The following is an 18,306-nucleotide window of genomic DNA, read 5'->3' on the forward strand; positions in this document are numbered from 1 at the left end:
AGTAAAGTTGTCACATAAAGGTACAAAATGATACAAAAACTAAAAGTTTTGATCGTTTACTAAGAGAGAAATAAAACTTTTTTACATAATAGGAGTTATGTCTTGCTATAATTACACTTTATGAAGACCTCATGCTAGTAAGCCCTGCAAAAGTTAACTATTTTTTGAAACTCCCATTTTTTTTAAATCTTGGATCTGCAGATTTTTGAAGGCGCAAATGTTCTTGAAAAGAATTTGTATATCATAAATGCCGCAATTTACAAATTAAATACAAGGAGCTCTTGTTTGGCCGTACAGGCCTTCCAGATTTGTAACAGTCTCCTATGAAGATCGTCCTATTGTGTTGTTGAACCTGGAGACATAAGGGTCTTCTCCTTATCAAAAAATCTACATATACATATAACAAGCTTTCTTAAAGAATACTTTTTAAACGTATTTACTAAACATTGATCACTCTTTTTGAATGTGCAGTGTACATTTGATAAAATATGTGGATTATAAAAACTGATTGTAGCTAGATTGATGGCATTCTTCCATGCACATTTATAAATGTAGAAAATCCACTTTTCCCCCAAAAGTTTTAAATGTAGAATTTAACTTATAAATGTACAAAGTGACTTTTTAAAGATATCAATGTTTCCTTTTTCAGTGGTAAATATTTTGCGACAGGGGATGTTTACTTTTTAATGCACCTGATCCCATCTCTAGAATCCCCAGGGGTCACTGCTTATGTCCTGGTTAGAGATGTTTATTGTTATAGTTCTTATGGATCGATCAGTGTTGATCTTTTTTTCATTTTTTTAAGTGCAGCTATGTTCACCATTACTCTCCATACCTACACAGTATTATAATTACTTGATTTTTACATTGTAAACATTTTTATTCAATTTTACCTTATAGATTTATTCCCTTGATTCTTATTATATATACATTGTACTAAATATGTTTTAAAATGTTGATCTTAAATAAATGTTTCTCTTTATTTTTTTTTTAAAATAATTTTGACGGATTTTACAATCACTGTATCTCATTGGTCGAAAACCGAGCTTAACGTAGACTCTACGCCGTATGACACCACATCCGATGAGTGAGTTAGCTTGTGTTAGAACCATTATGACGTCATAATTAATATAATGATATTTTTCCTGTACCTTACACATGTTACAGCTTTAAAAAATTGTATAGAATAAAGTATTTCAAAATCAATGGAACGCAATTTTGAATCATGTCGAAATACTCTTAAATTGTACCTATCTCAATTTATGTTTTTTAGTTACAAAGTTAAATGACTAAATAAATTTCTGAAATTAGAGAAACTTGTAGGCACCTTTCATTTACTAGATCTTGACATAAGGTAGGATTCTTCTCAAATTTCTTGTATTAAAAAATTAATGAAATTTTCAAAGAATCAAGAGGACAATATCAGTAAGTGATGGTATCAGTGAGATTAAATTTAACTGTTTAATATTAGAGGCAAGGTCAGGTCAAGGTCATTACCTTTTCCCTGGACATTAAGAATAAAAAAATTACTGTTTCCAATCATGCGATCCCTACTTGTAATTCAAAAGATTGAATGTTTTTCTTTTTGCATAAAAAGATACTACCATATGGGCCCTATATGATGATGTTACCAAATTGACATGGATAATTTAGATAATATGGATATTTGCTAATACGAATTTCCTCTACCTTTCTTAATTTTTTTGGATTTATTAGTTATACTTATATACTTCCTATATTTAACTTTTTCTAATTTTCACATATAGTTAAATTGTCACATAAAGGTACAAAATGATACAAAAACTAAAAGTTTTGATCGTTTACTAAGAGAGAAATAAAACTTTTTACCGATTTGTGGCTCAAATCTGTACTTAGATTTGAAGCATTTAAAAGCCAACATAGTTCTAGTATGTGTGAAAAAACTGTTTTATTTGATATATTTTGAAACTTTATTCCCTTATTATTAATTTAACTTATATTTGAAATTTTCTTCTAGTCTTTGATTGTGTAAAAATTATTCAATGTTTTATAATAATTTTGTGAGGCAGAAAAGAAGATATTTTCATACGCCACAATTCCGCGAAAAATATAGTCCCTTCTAGTTTTCAAATGCAGTTTACCATTTCTATTTAAAGTTGTATAATTGTGATGAGGAAAGAAAAATATGGTCTTTTAGATCTCTTACATCTAAATATATAAGATATATCAACAAATGTACTTTGAATATTCCATCTAGTCAGAAACCAGAGAAGAATCCTACCTTAAAAGGACAAACCCAAAACGATCTCATGAAATGAAATTACACGATTTGTTGTGAAAATGTGAATGGTATGCAACTTTTTTGAGGGAATGCAAAAATCTTCAGAAATCTTCAGTTGACAACTAAATAGAATAATGTCTTCATGAAATGTTCTAAGTCAAATCCTTCGGTATGCTCTACCTCTCATTTTCAACAAAGTCAGCCATGTTCCTTCCAACAATATCAGTAACACCATCATCTGCTTCATATTTTAATTTATTGGCTTTAATGATTTCATTTGTTTTAAGGAAAGGCTCTTCATAAGTTGTACAATTGCCAAGCAAATCTTTTGATTCATCTCTCCAAGGATAAAACAGCATTAGCTGTTCCCTGAAAAACTTTTCAGAGTCTTGTTTCTTGTTATATCTGACATATTTAATTTTTTTTTTTTTTTTTTTTTTTTTTTTGAGTTTTACATTTTCTGAGAATTGTTTCATTTCTGATTGGGTGTTCTTAATTTGCAATTCATCTTCAAGTGAATCAGGTTCTTGTACATCAACTTTATCTTCATCTTCATCCTACCTTTTGTCTTCTTGTAAATCTCCATTTTTTTGGAATTGATTCAACTTTTCTTCTGTGCAATAATATCATATTGTAAAATAAAATCAGCTAAAACAGCATTTCAACAATTTATCATTGAGTCAAATGCTGACTGACTTTTTTCATGCTAATTGTTGGTCCATTATTTATACAATGAATTGATTACGGATTTTTCCGTTGTTTCCTGATCATGACATGGAGCACACGGCGAGTGTGTCCGGTGTTGCATAATATTAGTTCCGGCTCGTTTAAAGGTCAGGCCGGACCTAATGCGATACCATATTAGGTCCGCTAGCTCTATAAGAAAAGGTCCACCCTCGGCCTATTATACAAATTGTATGCCTGTGTTCGTTCGATATTAATTGAAAAACTATTGTTTTAAAATTAATTGAGGATATAAAGTCGTATTAATAGCTAGTGTTTCCTCCGAAAGAATGTAGTAAACAATAAGTAAGATATTAATACATAAATAATCTATTTATAAAAAAAATGTACAGATTTATTGATCGAGTTTCCTGTCGGGAAGATGGGGCATGTTTATTTTGTCGTTTAAAACACTGGTATCAACATTATCATTAAAAAAAATATTCAGAATACAAATGTACATACATTTACCTTCATCGCCTGTCTACTGGCAGATTCATAGCCATTCTCTGTAACCACTTAAACTTCGTTGCCATGCATGGTCACCGATTTTGAGGAAATTTCACCCATGCTTAGAACTTGACAACAGAAACAAATATCAAACAAAATTTCCTCGCTATGTGTCTCGTTTGCTATGGCAACAGCCGGAAAAGTTTGAAAAATCGAGATTTTGTGCCACTTTAAATCTTGACTGTGGCTTAATAAAAACTAGAAAAGACAAACAAACCATTCTCACAAAAAGACGACACCTTGATGTCACTTATACCGTAAAGAAACTGTTTAGAATATATCTCTAAGTAAGTGGTAACCAAATGTACATTTGGAATACATTTAAAATGCTGAAATATGCTGAAAAACACTCCGTATTCACTAATGGTAGTATTACATGCTCAAACTCAATCAACGACATAAGAAAAACAATGAAAATGTTTGACCTTCAGTACATAAGTATTAGCAATATTATTCTATAAATAACTTTTATGGTTGCTATGGAAACACTGTGTAACCATGTAAAACCAGTAACTAAGATTGGGTTAATGCTACTGTCTTGAGGAAAAACATGAAAATTCAAGACTGGCAAATATGCAACCTTAGGACCTTGCAACACCAAATTAAAACCATAAGAAAAATTGGGTATAATTGCTACTTTGCAGTGTTACCATGGAAACAAAGTACCAGTGATTAAAAGTGAATTATTTTTCGCTGCATTAGGAATAAAATTGCAATTTCATCAAGAAACAAATTAAAGGACTCAGCTTGAATAGTACTTATCTGTTAGAACTGAAGTTGAATATCATATATTGATAAAATTTGATGAAGAAAACAACATTGTTGCTATGGTTACCAAGAAGGGAAAATGTTCGATTTTGTGAACTTTATATCAATATTAAACCCTGTCTGCCAACTTCTTGCATCTACTTAAAGATTGGATGATAGTCAAAAAAAAAATTCACGTTAGCTGTTGATAAATATCAATCCTAAATTTTTTGGGAATCTACATTTAAGGGTACGTATCCAAGGAAAGAAAATATTTTTCAGGTTTTTAAGCATATTTCTTCTGCTTATTTCCATAGCAACGCTCTATTTAAAGAACCTAATCTGATTTTTTTCAAATGGGAAAACTAGGAGCACACCAGCATCTTTAAAAATTAATCATTAGTTATGAGGAAATGTGCTTTTTTAAAAGATAGGGTCAGATTTAAACATACAGAGTGTTACTTTGAAGGCTCTCTGTGGTATAAAAACCTTGGCAACCAAAATGAAATATCATATTTTGTTCTTGGTATATTTTTCAAGGCTCTTTTTTCTATTATTTGGTCTTATTTCATCCTATAATTGCTTTTTATTTTTACGTGTATAACTTTATAAATACAATGAATATTTTTTTTTTACTTTTGAATTCTTTGTTACCATAGTAACGTATGTAATAGTTGATTTACCAAATATGTTTATCATGCATTTGAGACATCTGACTTTCAACTTTTGGAAACAGTCATTGCCAATTGTTTGCTTTGCCGCAAATGTTAACTATGGGGCTCTAAACATGGTTTAGGGTATCAATGACTTTTATCATAGAGAGTTTGGAGAAATTCTGAGACATTGCGTGCCACAGCTCCTATATAAAATTTCAAATTATTACAGAAAATGGCTCTTAATCAGTCAGTGGATTGCTTATTCTTTATCATGTGCCGTGTATAGAAGATTTTTTATATGGAATATTTATCACACTATAATAATGATTTTAAAAGTTGGTACAAGCCAGACCTCATAATTTTTTCATTTTTATTTCACATGAAAAATACTATCATTTAGTAAAAAAAAGTATTTCGAAGAAAAAGAAAATGGATCATCCGAGATTTGAACCTGGAGTCTTTCACACATGAAGCGAGAGACATACCACTACGCCACGGAACCGCTTTAAACCGGCGTAAATTATGTGCAAAGATGAAGTCACATAATTTATTATATTACGTTGTATTCACTTTCGATATTGTCAAAATTTTATACAATGCATGGTGTCTAATTAAACCTTTATTAAACAGTTCTAATAGATGTAATCAGAATATAAAGTCCGCCGAGAACCTGTTTTATACGAAATAACTCTCTCCGTGCTCCTGTGCTAAAAATAGCGACGTGTAATACTTTAAATACTAATAAAACAAACGAGAGACACTTTGAGGGGTGAGAGAGGTCCAAGGGAGGTTTGGTATGAAATAAACATTGCAAAAGCTCAAAATCTTCTTGAAATATCGCCCGGAAAAGATAGTGTTACACACAGACACAATTTATAAATTTATGACCTTGAACTTTGACTGTTTGACCTCAAAATCATAAGGGGTCTTCCTTACGCCATAAGGAGTTGTTATGTAAAATTTCATCTCAAAAGCTCAAAGGGTTCTCGACATATCGCGCGAAAACGATCAAAAAAGTTTTTGTAAGCGTATTTTTCTAAAGATATGTACATTTTATTGTGTTGCTCTTCTGGCTTTTTTTAAATAAAGTTTGTGTTAGCTAGATGTGCAAATACCGTGTAAGTGAGAATTTTAGCGAGGATTTAATTTTGGCATTATTAGCGAGGGTGTTGGGATCACTAGAATTGAATATCGCTAAAAATTTATTGCGTTTTATTTGTAATAGCTTCGTGAGTGAGTATTTTAAAATCGCTTAAATTACTTCTTGCTAAAAATGAAATTCTAATTTTTAAGTATCGCTTAATTTGCGTCTCGCTAAAATTTCCACTTATACGGTAACTATGTTTACTTTGTGTATACTCATGAGTCGTATAAATCTTTGAAGGGTGAGACTAGCTTACTGTAAACGTATTACATTCAGCGGTATATTCTATTTAGTAATTTGGGCGGAAAGCAGAGACCGCTAATTTAAGTACATTCCTAAATGATTGACATGCTTTTATCCAAGTCGTTGTGTTTTATTTATCCCCTCGTCAAGGCTCCGGAATAAAGAAGAAACACACACCAACTCGTTGCGAAAAAATCACATTCAACCAGAATTTGATTTCATTTATATCAGGGATTAGTTGAAATATTGTAATTCATGGTTTACTAATCTGACTTCTTTTTTTAAGGTAATAAATCATGGCAGGGGTTGTTACACGTCGTCGAGCTGAAACATGTAAAAAATAACCTTTTTGAATATTTGAATAAAATCTCCTTGTGGATGGTTATTTTTGTTTATCTGTATCAATACTGAAAAAAAAACATTGAAATTAAGCTGAATGTTTGTTTCACTAAAGCCATAAAGATTAAATTGTATTTTAGCTTCACCACTGATTTCTCCAGTTCCAAGAGAACAAACTCGATTCAAAAGGTTTGTTCTTTTTTATAAACATATGGTGGTAACATAGGCGCATAATTGAAGACTTCTTAGTGATTCACAAAAATGAAAATACGTAAGCCACATTAATCCGAACGCATGTCTGCCTGAACAAGTTACGAATATTAAAACGAAACATATGTTTATATACCGTAACAGTACATAAATATAACTTGTCCTCCACATAGTACGTCCCGAATATGAATCATTCTAATTATCGTGACTTCATTCTACATATCAATTTTGTCAATATTAAGATTTAAGATGAAGAATTTTTATTTCTAAATTGTATTGCTTAAAAATCTTTTTTAAATTTATTTCTTTTTCTAACATAAGTAAGTACAATTTGGTATTTTGTAGCACATGTTCGACACATAAACATTCATACAAAATGCAGCTATTCTATGTCACTTTTGAATTCGGGCCATCTGAGCTTAACCTTTTCAAACTTATTTCGGAGGAGTAATACTATGCTTGGAAAGAAACAAATGAAACAGTTCGCTTCGAGATCGGGAGGCCCGGGTTCGATTCTCGATAGCGGCGCTGCGTCATACCTAAGACGTAAACAAAGGTAGTAACTGCATGTTCCTTCGCCAAGCGCTCGGCACTAGAAGCGAAAGTCACGGGTCTTTCTGATAGGACCTTTAAAACGTAGGTCCCGTGTCACGGTAGGCGCTGGCACGATAAAGAACCCTCACTGCTCAATGGCCCTGAGTGCCGAGTATAGGTCAAAATCTGAAGCCCTTCAACGGCATACGGTGACGTCTCCATTTGAGCGAAATATTCTCAAGAGGGACGTTAAACAATATACAATCAATCAATCATTTTTCTCCATAATTGCAATAGCATCTGGTCATCTTTACAATGAAGGGGATTTAGCTGAAGTTCAACAATATGGAGAAGTTAAATCAATCGGCATCTGCATTTGGCTAAATGAAGATAAGCTGGAAAATGAAAGATTACATGACATTTCTGTCATAAAGATATATAAGTCTGTATTGCCATTGCTATCAAAAACCGTTGAAGAACTAAATGAAAATGTGTACGTCTACGGACAACCACTTTCTACACTCACCGACAGGCTAGTATTCAAGTTCGGTGCTGCCACTGCCAAAACGAAAGGGTACACCCAAATAGTCAGTGACTTTGAAGTATTTGACGGAGATGTGTTGGTGATATCGCCACGTATTGGTTTCGAAAAGTTCTCTGGCGAGGGAGACAGTGGGCCCGTTGTTCTGACAAGAATAGTAAACCGTCTGTATGCCGTTGGAATCGTTTATAGAGGAGATTTAGATCTTTATATTGCAGAATGTCTTTGTGCGAAAAAAGAGACAATTGCAACAAGTCTGAATGTTGCACACAAACGTTTCACTAAACCAACCAAAAGATCAATCACTTTTGATAAAACTTGAGACAGTTTACACGTCGTTGGTAAAATTCAAGTTAAAGCAACATACACGGTTGCAATTAACAAATGAAAATGCATAAACAGTAATTTTCAAAAGAATTATTGAGCTCTACTTCATATATTTTGCCCATTTTTATAGATGAAACTGTGTACTTTTTATAATATTAAATTTTTTAAATTTTTTATAATTCCTTATTAAAAATTAATGTATTTTATGTTTTTCATAAAGAAAATGATGTTAATAAATGTCAATCGTATATTCCTAATAAAATGTTTATATATAATTTATTTGACTCAGGCTGGACTACAATGAAGTCGGCTAGCAAATGGGTTTACTTAGTGTTTATTAATATCTATAAAGTTAATTACAGAGTTACCATTATAATAACATTTATAAATGTAGGACGCCAAAAAAATGCCTATATCCCTTTAATGGACTTGGTTTCTTCGTTCCATTCTAAGCATGAAAGTATAGACAAGGAATTTTGAAAAATGAATTAATTCCTAGATTTTTAGAAGAAGTTAATACATGTACAAAAACTTAATCAATCGCAATTGTGTCTCCCCTTTCGAGGCAACAAAATATATTTAAAAGTGATATTGTACATTATTTTTAATTCTATTTCACTAACTTACCAACACATACATACATAAATCACACATAATTTTTGACAGGATTTTGAAATACTCGAGGTGATAATTCACAAATATTTCCAAACGGCTTTTGATGTCAATTTCTTTTCTTTTTGGCGTTCTTACCCATTGCAGTCACCTTTGTATCCGTTCCTTCGAAAGCCGTAAATTTGTTCGGAAACGTACTAGACACATCCGAGAGACATGTTCCTTTTAACTTGAATTTTCTGAACAAATTGACTCTCAAGCACAAGATAATAACAGCATTTACCATTTGTTCGACTGCTTTCTATGTTTAAAAGATGACATATTTCAGAGATGCTTTCTAAGAATAACTAGCATTATGAGAAATCCAAAAGTTTGATACATTTAAAGTAGAGGAATTTCACTTCCATAATAATTTACGATTAAAAAAGAAAGAAAAGAGCTCCTATACCCTACGTTTTGATATGTAAAGGCATGCCTTTTTTTCACAAAATTTTCACATAAAAGTGCTTCATACTTTTATTCAGTTTGTGAGTAAAAGTGTGTTTACGCATCGATAAATTGTGAAAAAAAAGTTTAATTCGTTATAGTAAATATACTGATTTAAAAAGAAGGTTCACTCAAACTGTCATACCTATTTCAAATAATTTCATTTCTTAAATACAATCATTTGGTAGATACAATTAGTATGAAAAATGTCAGTCAGCATTTGACTCAATGAAAAATTGCATTTGCAGTAAGGGTCATTGCCTCGTTTAAGAAAATGTTCATAAATGTGAAGCATGCTCTTGCGTATCGAATCAACAGAGATATCTAGGCGTCGTATTAGTGTGTTGAAGGTATATTCTGCATAAGTAAAGGAAGTTGACGATAAAAAAGTTACGTTTTTTCTAGTAAAATATACAAGTATGAAACAGATGTATCAGACTATGTGGTATCTGTCATCTTAAGCTCACCAGAATATAACGTATCGACATAGGAATGATAATTGATATTGGTATTTGACAATACGTCGTCGATATAACTAAATGTTGATTTGAGGACCATAACAAGTGTTTTCTTATTTTCATGCATGAGATTTTGCACGAACTTCGTTTCACATGAATCAAAAATAGGCTTGCTCATAACGGAGTTCAGTGGTACTCATCAGAATTCCAGTTGATTGTTGGAAGACCTAGTCTCCAAAAACTACATAGATATTGTCAATCAGATACTCAAGCATCTATTTGATGTCAACTTTAGAGTACTTGTGTATAATCAGAATGTGTGTTAAGGAAATTATTTTGCAAATGACCAAAGACCAGGTAAGTTAATAACGAGTTTCATTTTTTTTTAAAGAAACATCTGCCAAGCATATCAAAAGCCTGGACTATAATTTATCGTTGGGAATGCTTGTGTATAAAGTTGAAAAGTCCTAGGTTTTATCCCTATATTTCTTTCAAGGGGATAACTGTTTTTATATCCCTTCTGTTGATTTTAAACATTTTAGATTTCTACAATATGACACACAGGACGGAAAAATGTGTTGGATTTTTGAAATTGTTCCTATGTCATATAATCAGTACGGAATTGATAAACTGTTTATTCTATCGCATCAAACATATAATAAAATATTGGTCTTTTAAAAGATCATGTAGAGTCGAGGAATACCCACAGAACTACAACAGTGACTCATATATCCTCTAAACCTCATTTGAAGTACATTTATCAGTTGAATCTAAACACCTTTTGTCACAATCAAAGTATATAATGCAATATATTTCTTTAAATGGCTTAGCTATTTTTTTTTTCATCTTTTCGCTCATGAAATTAGTATTCATGTAGAGTTTAACACTTGTTTATTCTACTATATTTGACATTGAATAATATTTTCGTAGTTTTAAGAAGGATATAAGGATAACGGACAGTATTTAATCTCAAAGTCCATAAAACAATACAAAATTAAAGCAGAGCAAACACGGACCCCCAAAACATCAGAGGTTGGATCAGGTGCCATGGAGGAGTGAGCATCCCCTGCCGATCGGTCACACCCGCCGTGTGCTCCCTGTCATGATCAGGAAATAGCGCCAATTCATTGTATAAAAAATGGACTAACAATTGGTATGAAAAACGGTCTGCATTTGACTCAATGATAAAATTTATTTGCTGACAAGGACATTGTATCAACCATAGAACTTACGAAATGATGACTTTAAACAAGACTGCTGATATTCTTGTTTCGTCAACTTGCTTGTCAATAATTTACCTCGTTTTAGAAATTGTTCATACGTAGAGCATGCTCTTGCGTATCGAATCAACTGATATATATATATATATATATATATATATATATATATATATATATATATATATATATATATATATATATATATATATATATATATATACTCCATATGCAGGTGTTGAAGGTATATTGCTGCATAAGTAAGGGAAGTTGACGATAGAAAAGTTAAAGTCATCACGTTTATCATATAGCTTGGTTGTTAGATAACCATTAGTGTCTTTTTCAAGTAAAATGTCCTAGTATGATACAGAAGTGTCGGACTCTGTGGTATCTTTTATCTCAAGCTCAACAGGATATATTGTATCAACATAGGAATGGAAATTACAATTATTAATTGACAATATGTCGTCCATATATCTAAATGTGGAGTTGAAGGCCACTGCAAGTGTTTTCTTCTAAGACCATTTTCAGTCAAAGATGACTTAATATCGAAAACGGAGACTCATATCTATCCCTCCCACTTCATTTGCACCCTAACAAAAAAATACTATAGTTAACTATAGTTTACTATAGTTAACTATAGTACCAAAGTTAAAACTTTGGAACTTTGATTTACTATAGTGAAAACTTTGGAACTTTGATTTACTATAGTAATAACTTTGAAACTTTGATTTACTATGGCGAAAACTTTGGAACTTTGATTTACTATGGTGAAAACTTTGGAACTTTGATTTACTATAGTGAAAACTTTGGAACTTTGATTTACTATGGTGAAAACTTTGGAACTTTGATTTACTATGGTGAAAACTTTGGAACTTTGATTTACTATTGTAAAAACTTTGGAACTTTGATTTACTATGGTGAAAACTTTGGAACTTTGATTCACTATGATGAAAACTTTGGAACTTTGATTAAGTACTATAAAACCCGTGGATTTATAGTTTTGCTTCTCATTCTGTACATTTTATGAAATGTCAAGAATAAGATTTATTGAAGCTTAGATGAACGTTAGAAAAACCCGACCCCTCCGCTATAAGAACAAAGTACAAGAGATGAATTTTAAAAAAAAATGTACTAGCACCGATAAAAAAGCAATATTTATCATCATTTATGGAGAAAAAATTATTATAAGATAAAAAAACAAACCAAAATCATAACCCTTAAAACAGATAAATAATTTTAAAAAATAATAAAAAAAAAAACATACAAAAACTTCAATACTTTAATTTTCTATAGTAAAACTTTGGAACTTTGATTTACTATGGCGAAAAACTTTGGAACTTTGATTTACTATGGTGAAAACTTTGGAACTTTGATTTACTATAGTAAAAACTTTGGAACTTTGATTTACTATGGGAAAACTTTTGAACTTTGATTTACTATGGTAAAAACTTTGGAACTTTGATTTACTTTGGTGAAAACTTTGGAACTTTGATTTACTATAGTAAAAACTTTGGAACTTTGATTTACTATGGGAAAACTTTGGAACTTTGTTTTACTATGGTAAAAACTTTGGAACTTTGATTTACTATGGGAAAACTTTGGAACTTTGATTTACTATGGTAAAAACTTTGGAACTTTGATTTACTATGGTGAAAACTTTGGAACTTTGATTTACTATAGTTAACTATAGTAAACTATAGTTAACTATAGTATTGTTTTGTTAGGGCAGGGTATAATTGCCACTTCGTTTTTTGTCATTGCAAATCAACAATTTGAATCAGTTTAACGTTCTTCTCAAATTTTATAAAAGAAATGTAAGGTATTTAGTTCACATGATCTGTTAACGGGTAAACATTTACAAATATACCAGGAAGTAATTCGTAGTACTGTAGATTCCTAATTATACGCGAGGAATCAATTTCCGCGTAATTTCGAGAGAAGCGTCACTCGCGAAAAAAATATTACTCGCTTTTATTGTTATGGTGCTGAAATCTATGTAAATTCTGTTGATCAAACGTCCATTCGCGAATTATAATTCTCGCAATTTGACGTTAAAGACCCAGTTCGCGATAAAATGTCCTCGCTAAAAATACGGAAAATACAGTATATATTACGTTGTCATGGAAGCCATGTTGGATCATTAGGCTAGAATATAACTTTTTGTAGTTTTAACATGTTTCAATACGTCACTCAGATATTATTGCTATTGTCAAGTTGGGAAAAATAGATTTATTAAAACGAAGTGAAGAGCAACTTTAAATCATACTGATTTATAAAATAAATCAGTGCAATTATATAATTCATTCTTAATATTTTTTTCAAACAAAATGGTCGTGGGGCAGTGAAAAGAGTAACTGCTCTAGAGTTGTGAAGTAAAGAGTTCATCCTTACGTCATGTGTTCAATTTCCTTTGTGGGACTCGGAGACCGGTCCTTCGGATGAGACCTTATAAGCCGAGGTCTCGTATAGCAGTAGGTGAGAAATGATCATTCCTGCTCGATGTCCCTGCATGTCGAGTAGAAGTCAAAATTTGCAGCCTTCGACGGGCAGATGGTGTCGTCTTAGAATGAGTAAAATAATTCTCAAAAAGGACATAACCGTTCACGGTAGCCTAGTGGTAGAGCGTTCGCTTCGTGATCGGGAGGCCCGGGTTCGATTCGCGTTCCCGGCGCCGCGTCAAACCTAAGACTTAAAAATAGGTAGCGACTGTTCCTTCGCCAAGCGCTCGGTATCAGATGTGAAAGTCACGGGTCTTTCGGATATGACCTTATAAACGTAGGTCCCGTGTCACGGTAGGCGCTGGCACGATAAAGAACCCTCACTGCTCAATGGCCCTGAATGTCGAGTATAGGTCTAAATTTGAAGCCCTTCACCGGCATCGTTGACGTCTCCATATGAATGAAAAATTCTTGAGAGGGACGTTTAACAATATACAATCAATCAATCAAAAAGGAAATAAACAAGAAGCAATCCAAAAACAAAGTTTACTAAGCTATATATTTCTTTAAAGGGGATAACTGTTATTATATTCCTTCTGGTATTACTAAACATTTTAGATTTCTACAAAATCACACTTAAAACTAAAAACGAATTGGACTTTTTAATTGTTCATATGTCATATAATTAATACTGAACTCATCACTGTTTATTCTATCGTACTAGACATTAAATAAAATATTAGTCGTTTAAACGATCTTCTACAGTCAATGAATACCTACAGAAAGACAACAGTGACTCATTTATCCCCTGAACTGCATTTGAAAAGTATAATTACCTCTCAGTTATTGTGTTTCCCAACCAATAATTTGAATCTATACAAATTTATTTCACTTTTTCACACGGAAGAAATTATAACAAAATTGTCAGATATTTAAATCGCATGTCCTAGTTAGGGGTAAACAGCCAGAAGAAAGACAAGAAAGTAATTGGTAGTGTCTATAGGATTCATAGGAAAGTCATATCGGGTTCTAAGGTAAGGAAATTGCATGTTTTTATGCGTCATTTTATGTGTTTGAAATTTTCAAATGTAGTAAATAATTTAGTAAAACGAACAAAAAATCACTTTAAACCTTACCGATTATATATGAATTTAAATGAAGTGCATTTATTAGTTGATTCTAAATACCTTTTGTCCAACAAAGTATATAAAACAATATATTTCTTCAAAGGGTGTAGCTGCCATTATTTCTCTCCTGACATTTGGAAACTGTTCAGATTTCTACAATATCACAATTAAACTAAAAACATGTTGGCTTTGTTAAAAATTGCTTTTCGTTCATGAAATTAGTATTCATGTAGAATTTATCAACTGTTTACTCTATTATATCGGAGGTTAAAAAATTTGATGTTTTTATGCATCATTATATGTTATTGAAATTTTCAAGTGTATTAAATACATTTATTGAAAAAGAAATAGACGATTTAGACACATACCCCCCTCCCGACCCCAAATGTCATTTGCCGAGTATAATTGTGTACATTGTAATTGCTACCTAGTTATTGAGATTCCTAACAAATTATTTAAATTGATTAAATTCTTCACACAAAATAATTATAAAAGAAATGTAAGGTTTTTAAATCACATGACCTAGTAACAAATAATTAAACAACTAGAAAAGTACAAGGAAGTAATTTAGTTTATTTAATTAGCATATCAGTTGTATTCTACTCTATCAGACATTGAATAAATTATTGGTAGTTTCTAGGATCATCTTCAGTCATAAATGACAACAGATAGACAACGGTGACTCATATACCCCCCCCCCAACTTCATTTGCGGGTTATCATCACCAGTATTGTTATTCCCAACAAATAGCTTGAATCTATCTAAAGTTCATCAAAACGAAAATGGAGAGCCAATCTCATTTAACGCTCAGACAGTTAAAACTAAAAACGTGGTTTTGTTAACATTTTTTTAGGTCATGTAATCATTGTAATCTAAGTCTCCAAAAAGTTTAATATATAATTACAGATGCATCGACTAAAGTGAACTTAATCTCAAGTAATGGACCCTCAGTACAGTGCCCAAGAAATCCTCCTCTGTGACCTGTGTCAAACACCTGCATTACAGAGTCATTGTGAACTTTGTCATGTAAATCTCTGTATAGTCTGTGTTGGAAAACATCTCTCTGATTCATTTAAAAGACACAATGTTGTGTCATACAAACACAAAACTTCTGCTCCTATCAACCCAAAATGCCCGAACCACACCCAGAAACACTGTGAACTTTATTGTGAGAAATGTGACATTCCTGTTTGTTCTTCCTGCATCTCCTCAGGGAAACATAAAGGACATGATTTAACTGATGCTCTGCTGAAACTTAGTTCTCTATCAGCATTATCCATTACGAAAGATAAATATGGCTACATAATGAAGACACCGGAAGCTGCAAAATATCCTCCAGTTAAATCACTGCTTGATGAACCAGAGCTCATCACCATCATAGGCACTGGATATGACAGACTATACAGTCTTACATGTCACAGTGATAAAGAAATCTGGACATGTGGGAATAAAAAAATAATGAAGCTCTTCAATATCCAGGGAAAACTTCAAAAGTCCATCAAAACCAAGTCAGGGAACAAACCACGTGACGTAGCAGTGACAAAAAGTGGAGATCTTGTTTATACTGACTCTGGTACAAGAACTGTAAACATAGTGAAGAATAAACAGATACAGGAAGTTATCAGATTACAAGAATGGCTACCTTACAATGTCTGTAGCACATCCAATGGTGACCTACTTGTTACCATGGACAGTGATAATAAACATTCAAAAGTTGTTCGTTACTTTGGCTCTACAGAAAAACAAACTATTCAGTTTGATAGTAAAGGCAAACCTTTGTTTTCATCTGGTTACTACAGTAAATATATCAGTGAAAACAGAAACCTGGATATCTGTCTGGCAGACTGTGAAGCCAAAGCAGTAGTAGTGGTCAATCAGGCAGGGAAACTCCGTTTTAGATACATTGGTCATCCCTATTCTACCAAGGAATCATTTAATCCAGTCGGCATCGCAACAGACAGCCAGAGTCAGATCCTAACAGCAGACTATAACAATAACTGCATCCACATCTTAGATCAGGACGGACAGTTCCTCAGTTTCATTGATAACTGTGATCTTCACCGCCCATGGGGTTTAAGCGTAGATACATGGGACAACCTCCTTGTGGCTGAGCGCAACAGTGTTAAAGCAAAGAAAATCAAATACATGAAAATTTGGAATTAAATCTCTCTCTCTCTCTCTCTCTCTCTCTCTCTCTCTCTCTCTCTCTCTCTCTCTCTCTCTCTCTCTCTCTCTCTCTCTCTCTGGTAACGCGAAATAAACAAATGTGAATAGATGTTAAGTAATAATTTTTCCTGTAACACATGAGTAGCATAAGTCATTAATTTTACAACCAATGGTTAACAGCAGTTATATGTGCAATCTGATGAAAAGTAATGATAAAAAGATATTTGCAAAGAGTTATAATGGAAACAAGAAGAACGCATGCCCAGCATGTAGAATGTGAGTTTTTCATCTGAATCAAAAGTAAAACCAAAAATCCTTGAAATTTATTATTTTTGGTTTGTTGAAACTTGTTTTGCTGATTTTGAAGTGTTTTTTAACCAAAAAAATTGCACTAGAAGCGAAAATGAGAAGGTAAACAATTTTGTTTACATATTTGTATTTGAGCACCAGTGAGCGACACTCACGCGTTTCATTGTAACATTGTGAAGTATTGCTAGCCAGTAACCCAATTTAAAAACAGAAGGCTTCGAAGATATTGACACTAACACCATTAACGCCAGCGCTTTCAAAAGAATGTAAATGTGAAAACTTTCATATAAGAGAATTCAATGTATAACTAATATCCAAAATACTCTAGAAAACCTTTAATTAAGTATTGATGGACAGGATCGCCATTGTAATGTTCATATCTTAAAATAGTAATTCAGATTTAATGTTCTCCCTCGTTTAGGAATTTGCTATACCAGCAGAATGTTATATGATAAATACAAATTCAGTAATTGATGTTGACAGTTTCAGCCACGCCGATTTGTGTAATCATTTAGTTATGTAGTTTAGAATTAGAGCGTTAAACCGATCATACGTGTTTTCTGTTATAAGTGTCTAGAACACGGACAGTATAGCCATCTTGACGAAGTAACAAAGGACATTAGAGGAAAACATGGAATTCAGGAGAGATTAGAAAATGTACAAGAACAGTAGAACGATACGATATAACCCACTGAGTTTCAGGAAAAACAGAAGGTGGAAAGAAAACTTAGCCGAATGAAGGATAATATTGATCCGTGTAACACTTAACAATTCAAATTTCTTAATTGATTTAGAGATTTAGAATGTTCATACATTAGTTCAAATTCCTAAGTTTAAAAATGCAGACTGATTTGGTATATTGAAATTTTTTATTTTAGTTCAAAAAATTAAATCTTCAAATTTCCAAATAGGTTTTATAATTTGAAGATTTTAGGAAAGTTTTTAGATTTTTACCTTATAGATTCAACATTCAAATTTCAAAAAAAAAAAGAAACTTATTTTAAACTTAAGAGTTTTTAACATATCGTTTGTTTAGTAAATTTACGCTTAATAGTCTAAAGTTCAGTACAGTTTTGATATCTCAAAATTTACTCAGTGTGACAGTAACTCAGACCTATGACTTACTCTTAGACGGCCTTATTTATTTATAAATTTTTCTTTTGTTGTTTATTTCACACAATTTTTATCAAAATTATATATTAAAGATTATTCTCAACTTCCCCTTTAATATATTGAAATTCAAGGTTATCTAAATT

The 18,306-nt window shown here is 32.1% G+C and overlaps 1 protein-coding gene and 1 long non-coding RNA gene across 2 annotated transcripts; both read left to right on the forward strand.

Annotated features, from left to right (window-relative positions):
- The first annotated feature begins 6,564 nt into the window (after positions 1–6,564).
- LOC134260261 (uncharacterized) lies at positions 6,565–7,312 on the forward strand. The gene is made up of 3 exons (XR_009990506.1): positions 6,565–6,616; positions 6,763–6,811; positions 7,178–7,312. It is a non-coding gene; the product is annotated as an uncharacterized LOC134260261 (long non-coding RNA).
- Positions 7,313–14,395: 7,083 nt separating this feature from the next.
- Positions 14,396–17,535, forward strand: LOC134260274 (tripartite motif-containing protein 3-like). The gene is made up of 2 exons (XM_062742844.1): positions 14,396–14,482; positions 15,482–17,535. Exon 2 carries the CDS (start codon positions 15,515–15,517, stop codon positions 16,736–16,738), a length of 1,224 nt encoding a protein of 407 aa, XP_062598828.1. The 5' UTR covers positions 14,396–14,482; positions 15,482–15,514; the 3' UTR covers positions 16,739–17,535.
- The last annotated feature ends 771 nt before the right edge of the window (positions 17,536–18,306 follow it).

Source organism: Saccostrea cucullata, unplaced genomic scaffold, assembly GCF_032062105.1.
Source record: "Saccostrea cucullata isolate Sc308-1 unplaced genomic scaffold, CSIRO_AGI_Scuc_v1 ctg1987, whole genome shotgun sequence".
In the NCBI taxonomy this organism is placed as follows: domain Eukaryota; kingdom Metazoa; phylum Mollusca; class Bivalvia; order Ostreida; family Ostreidae; genus Saccostrea; species Saccostrea cuccullata.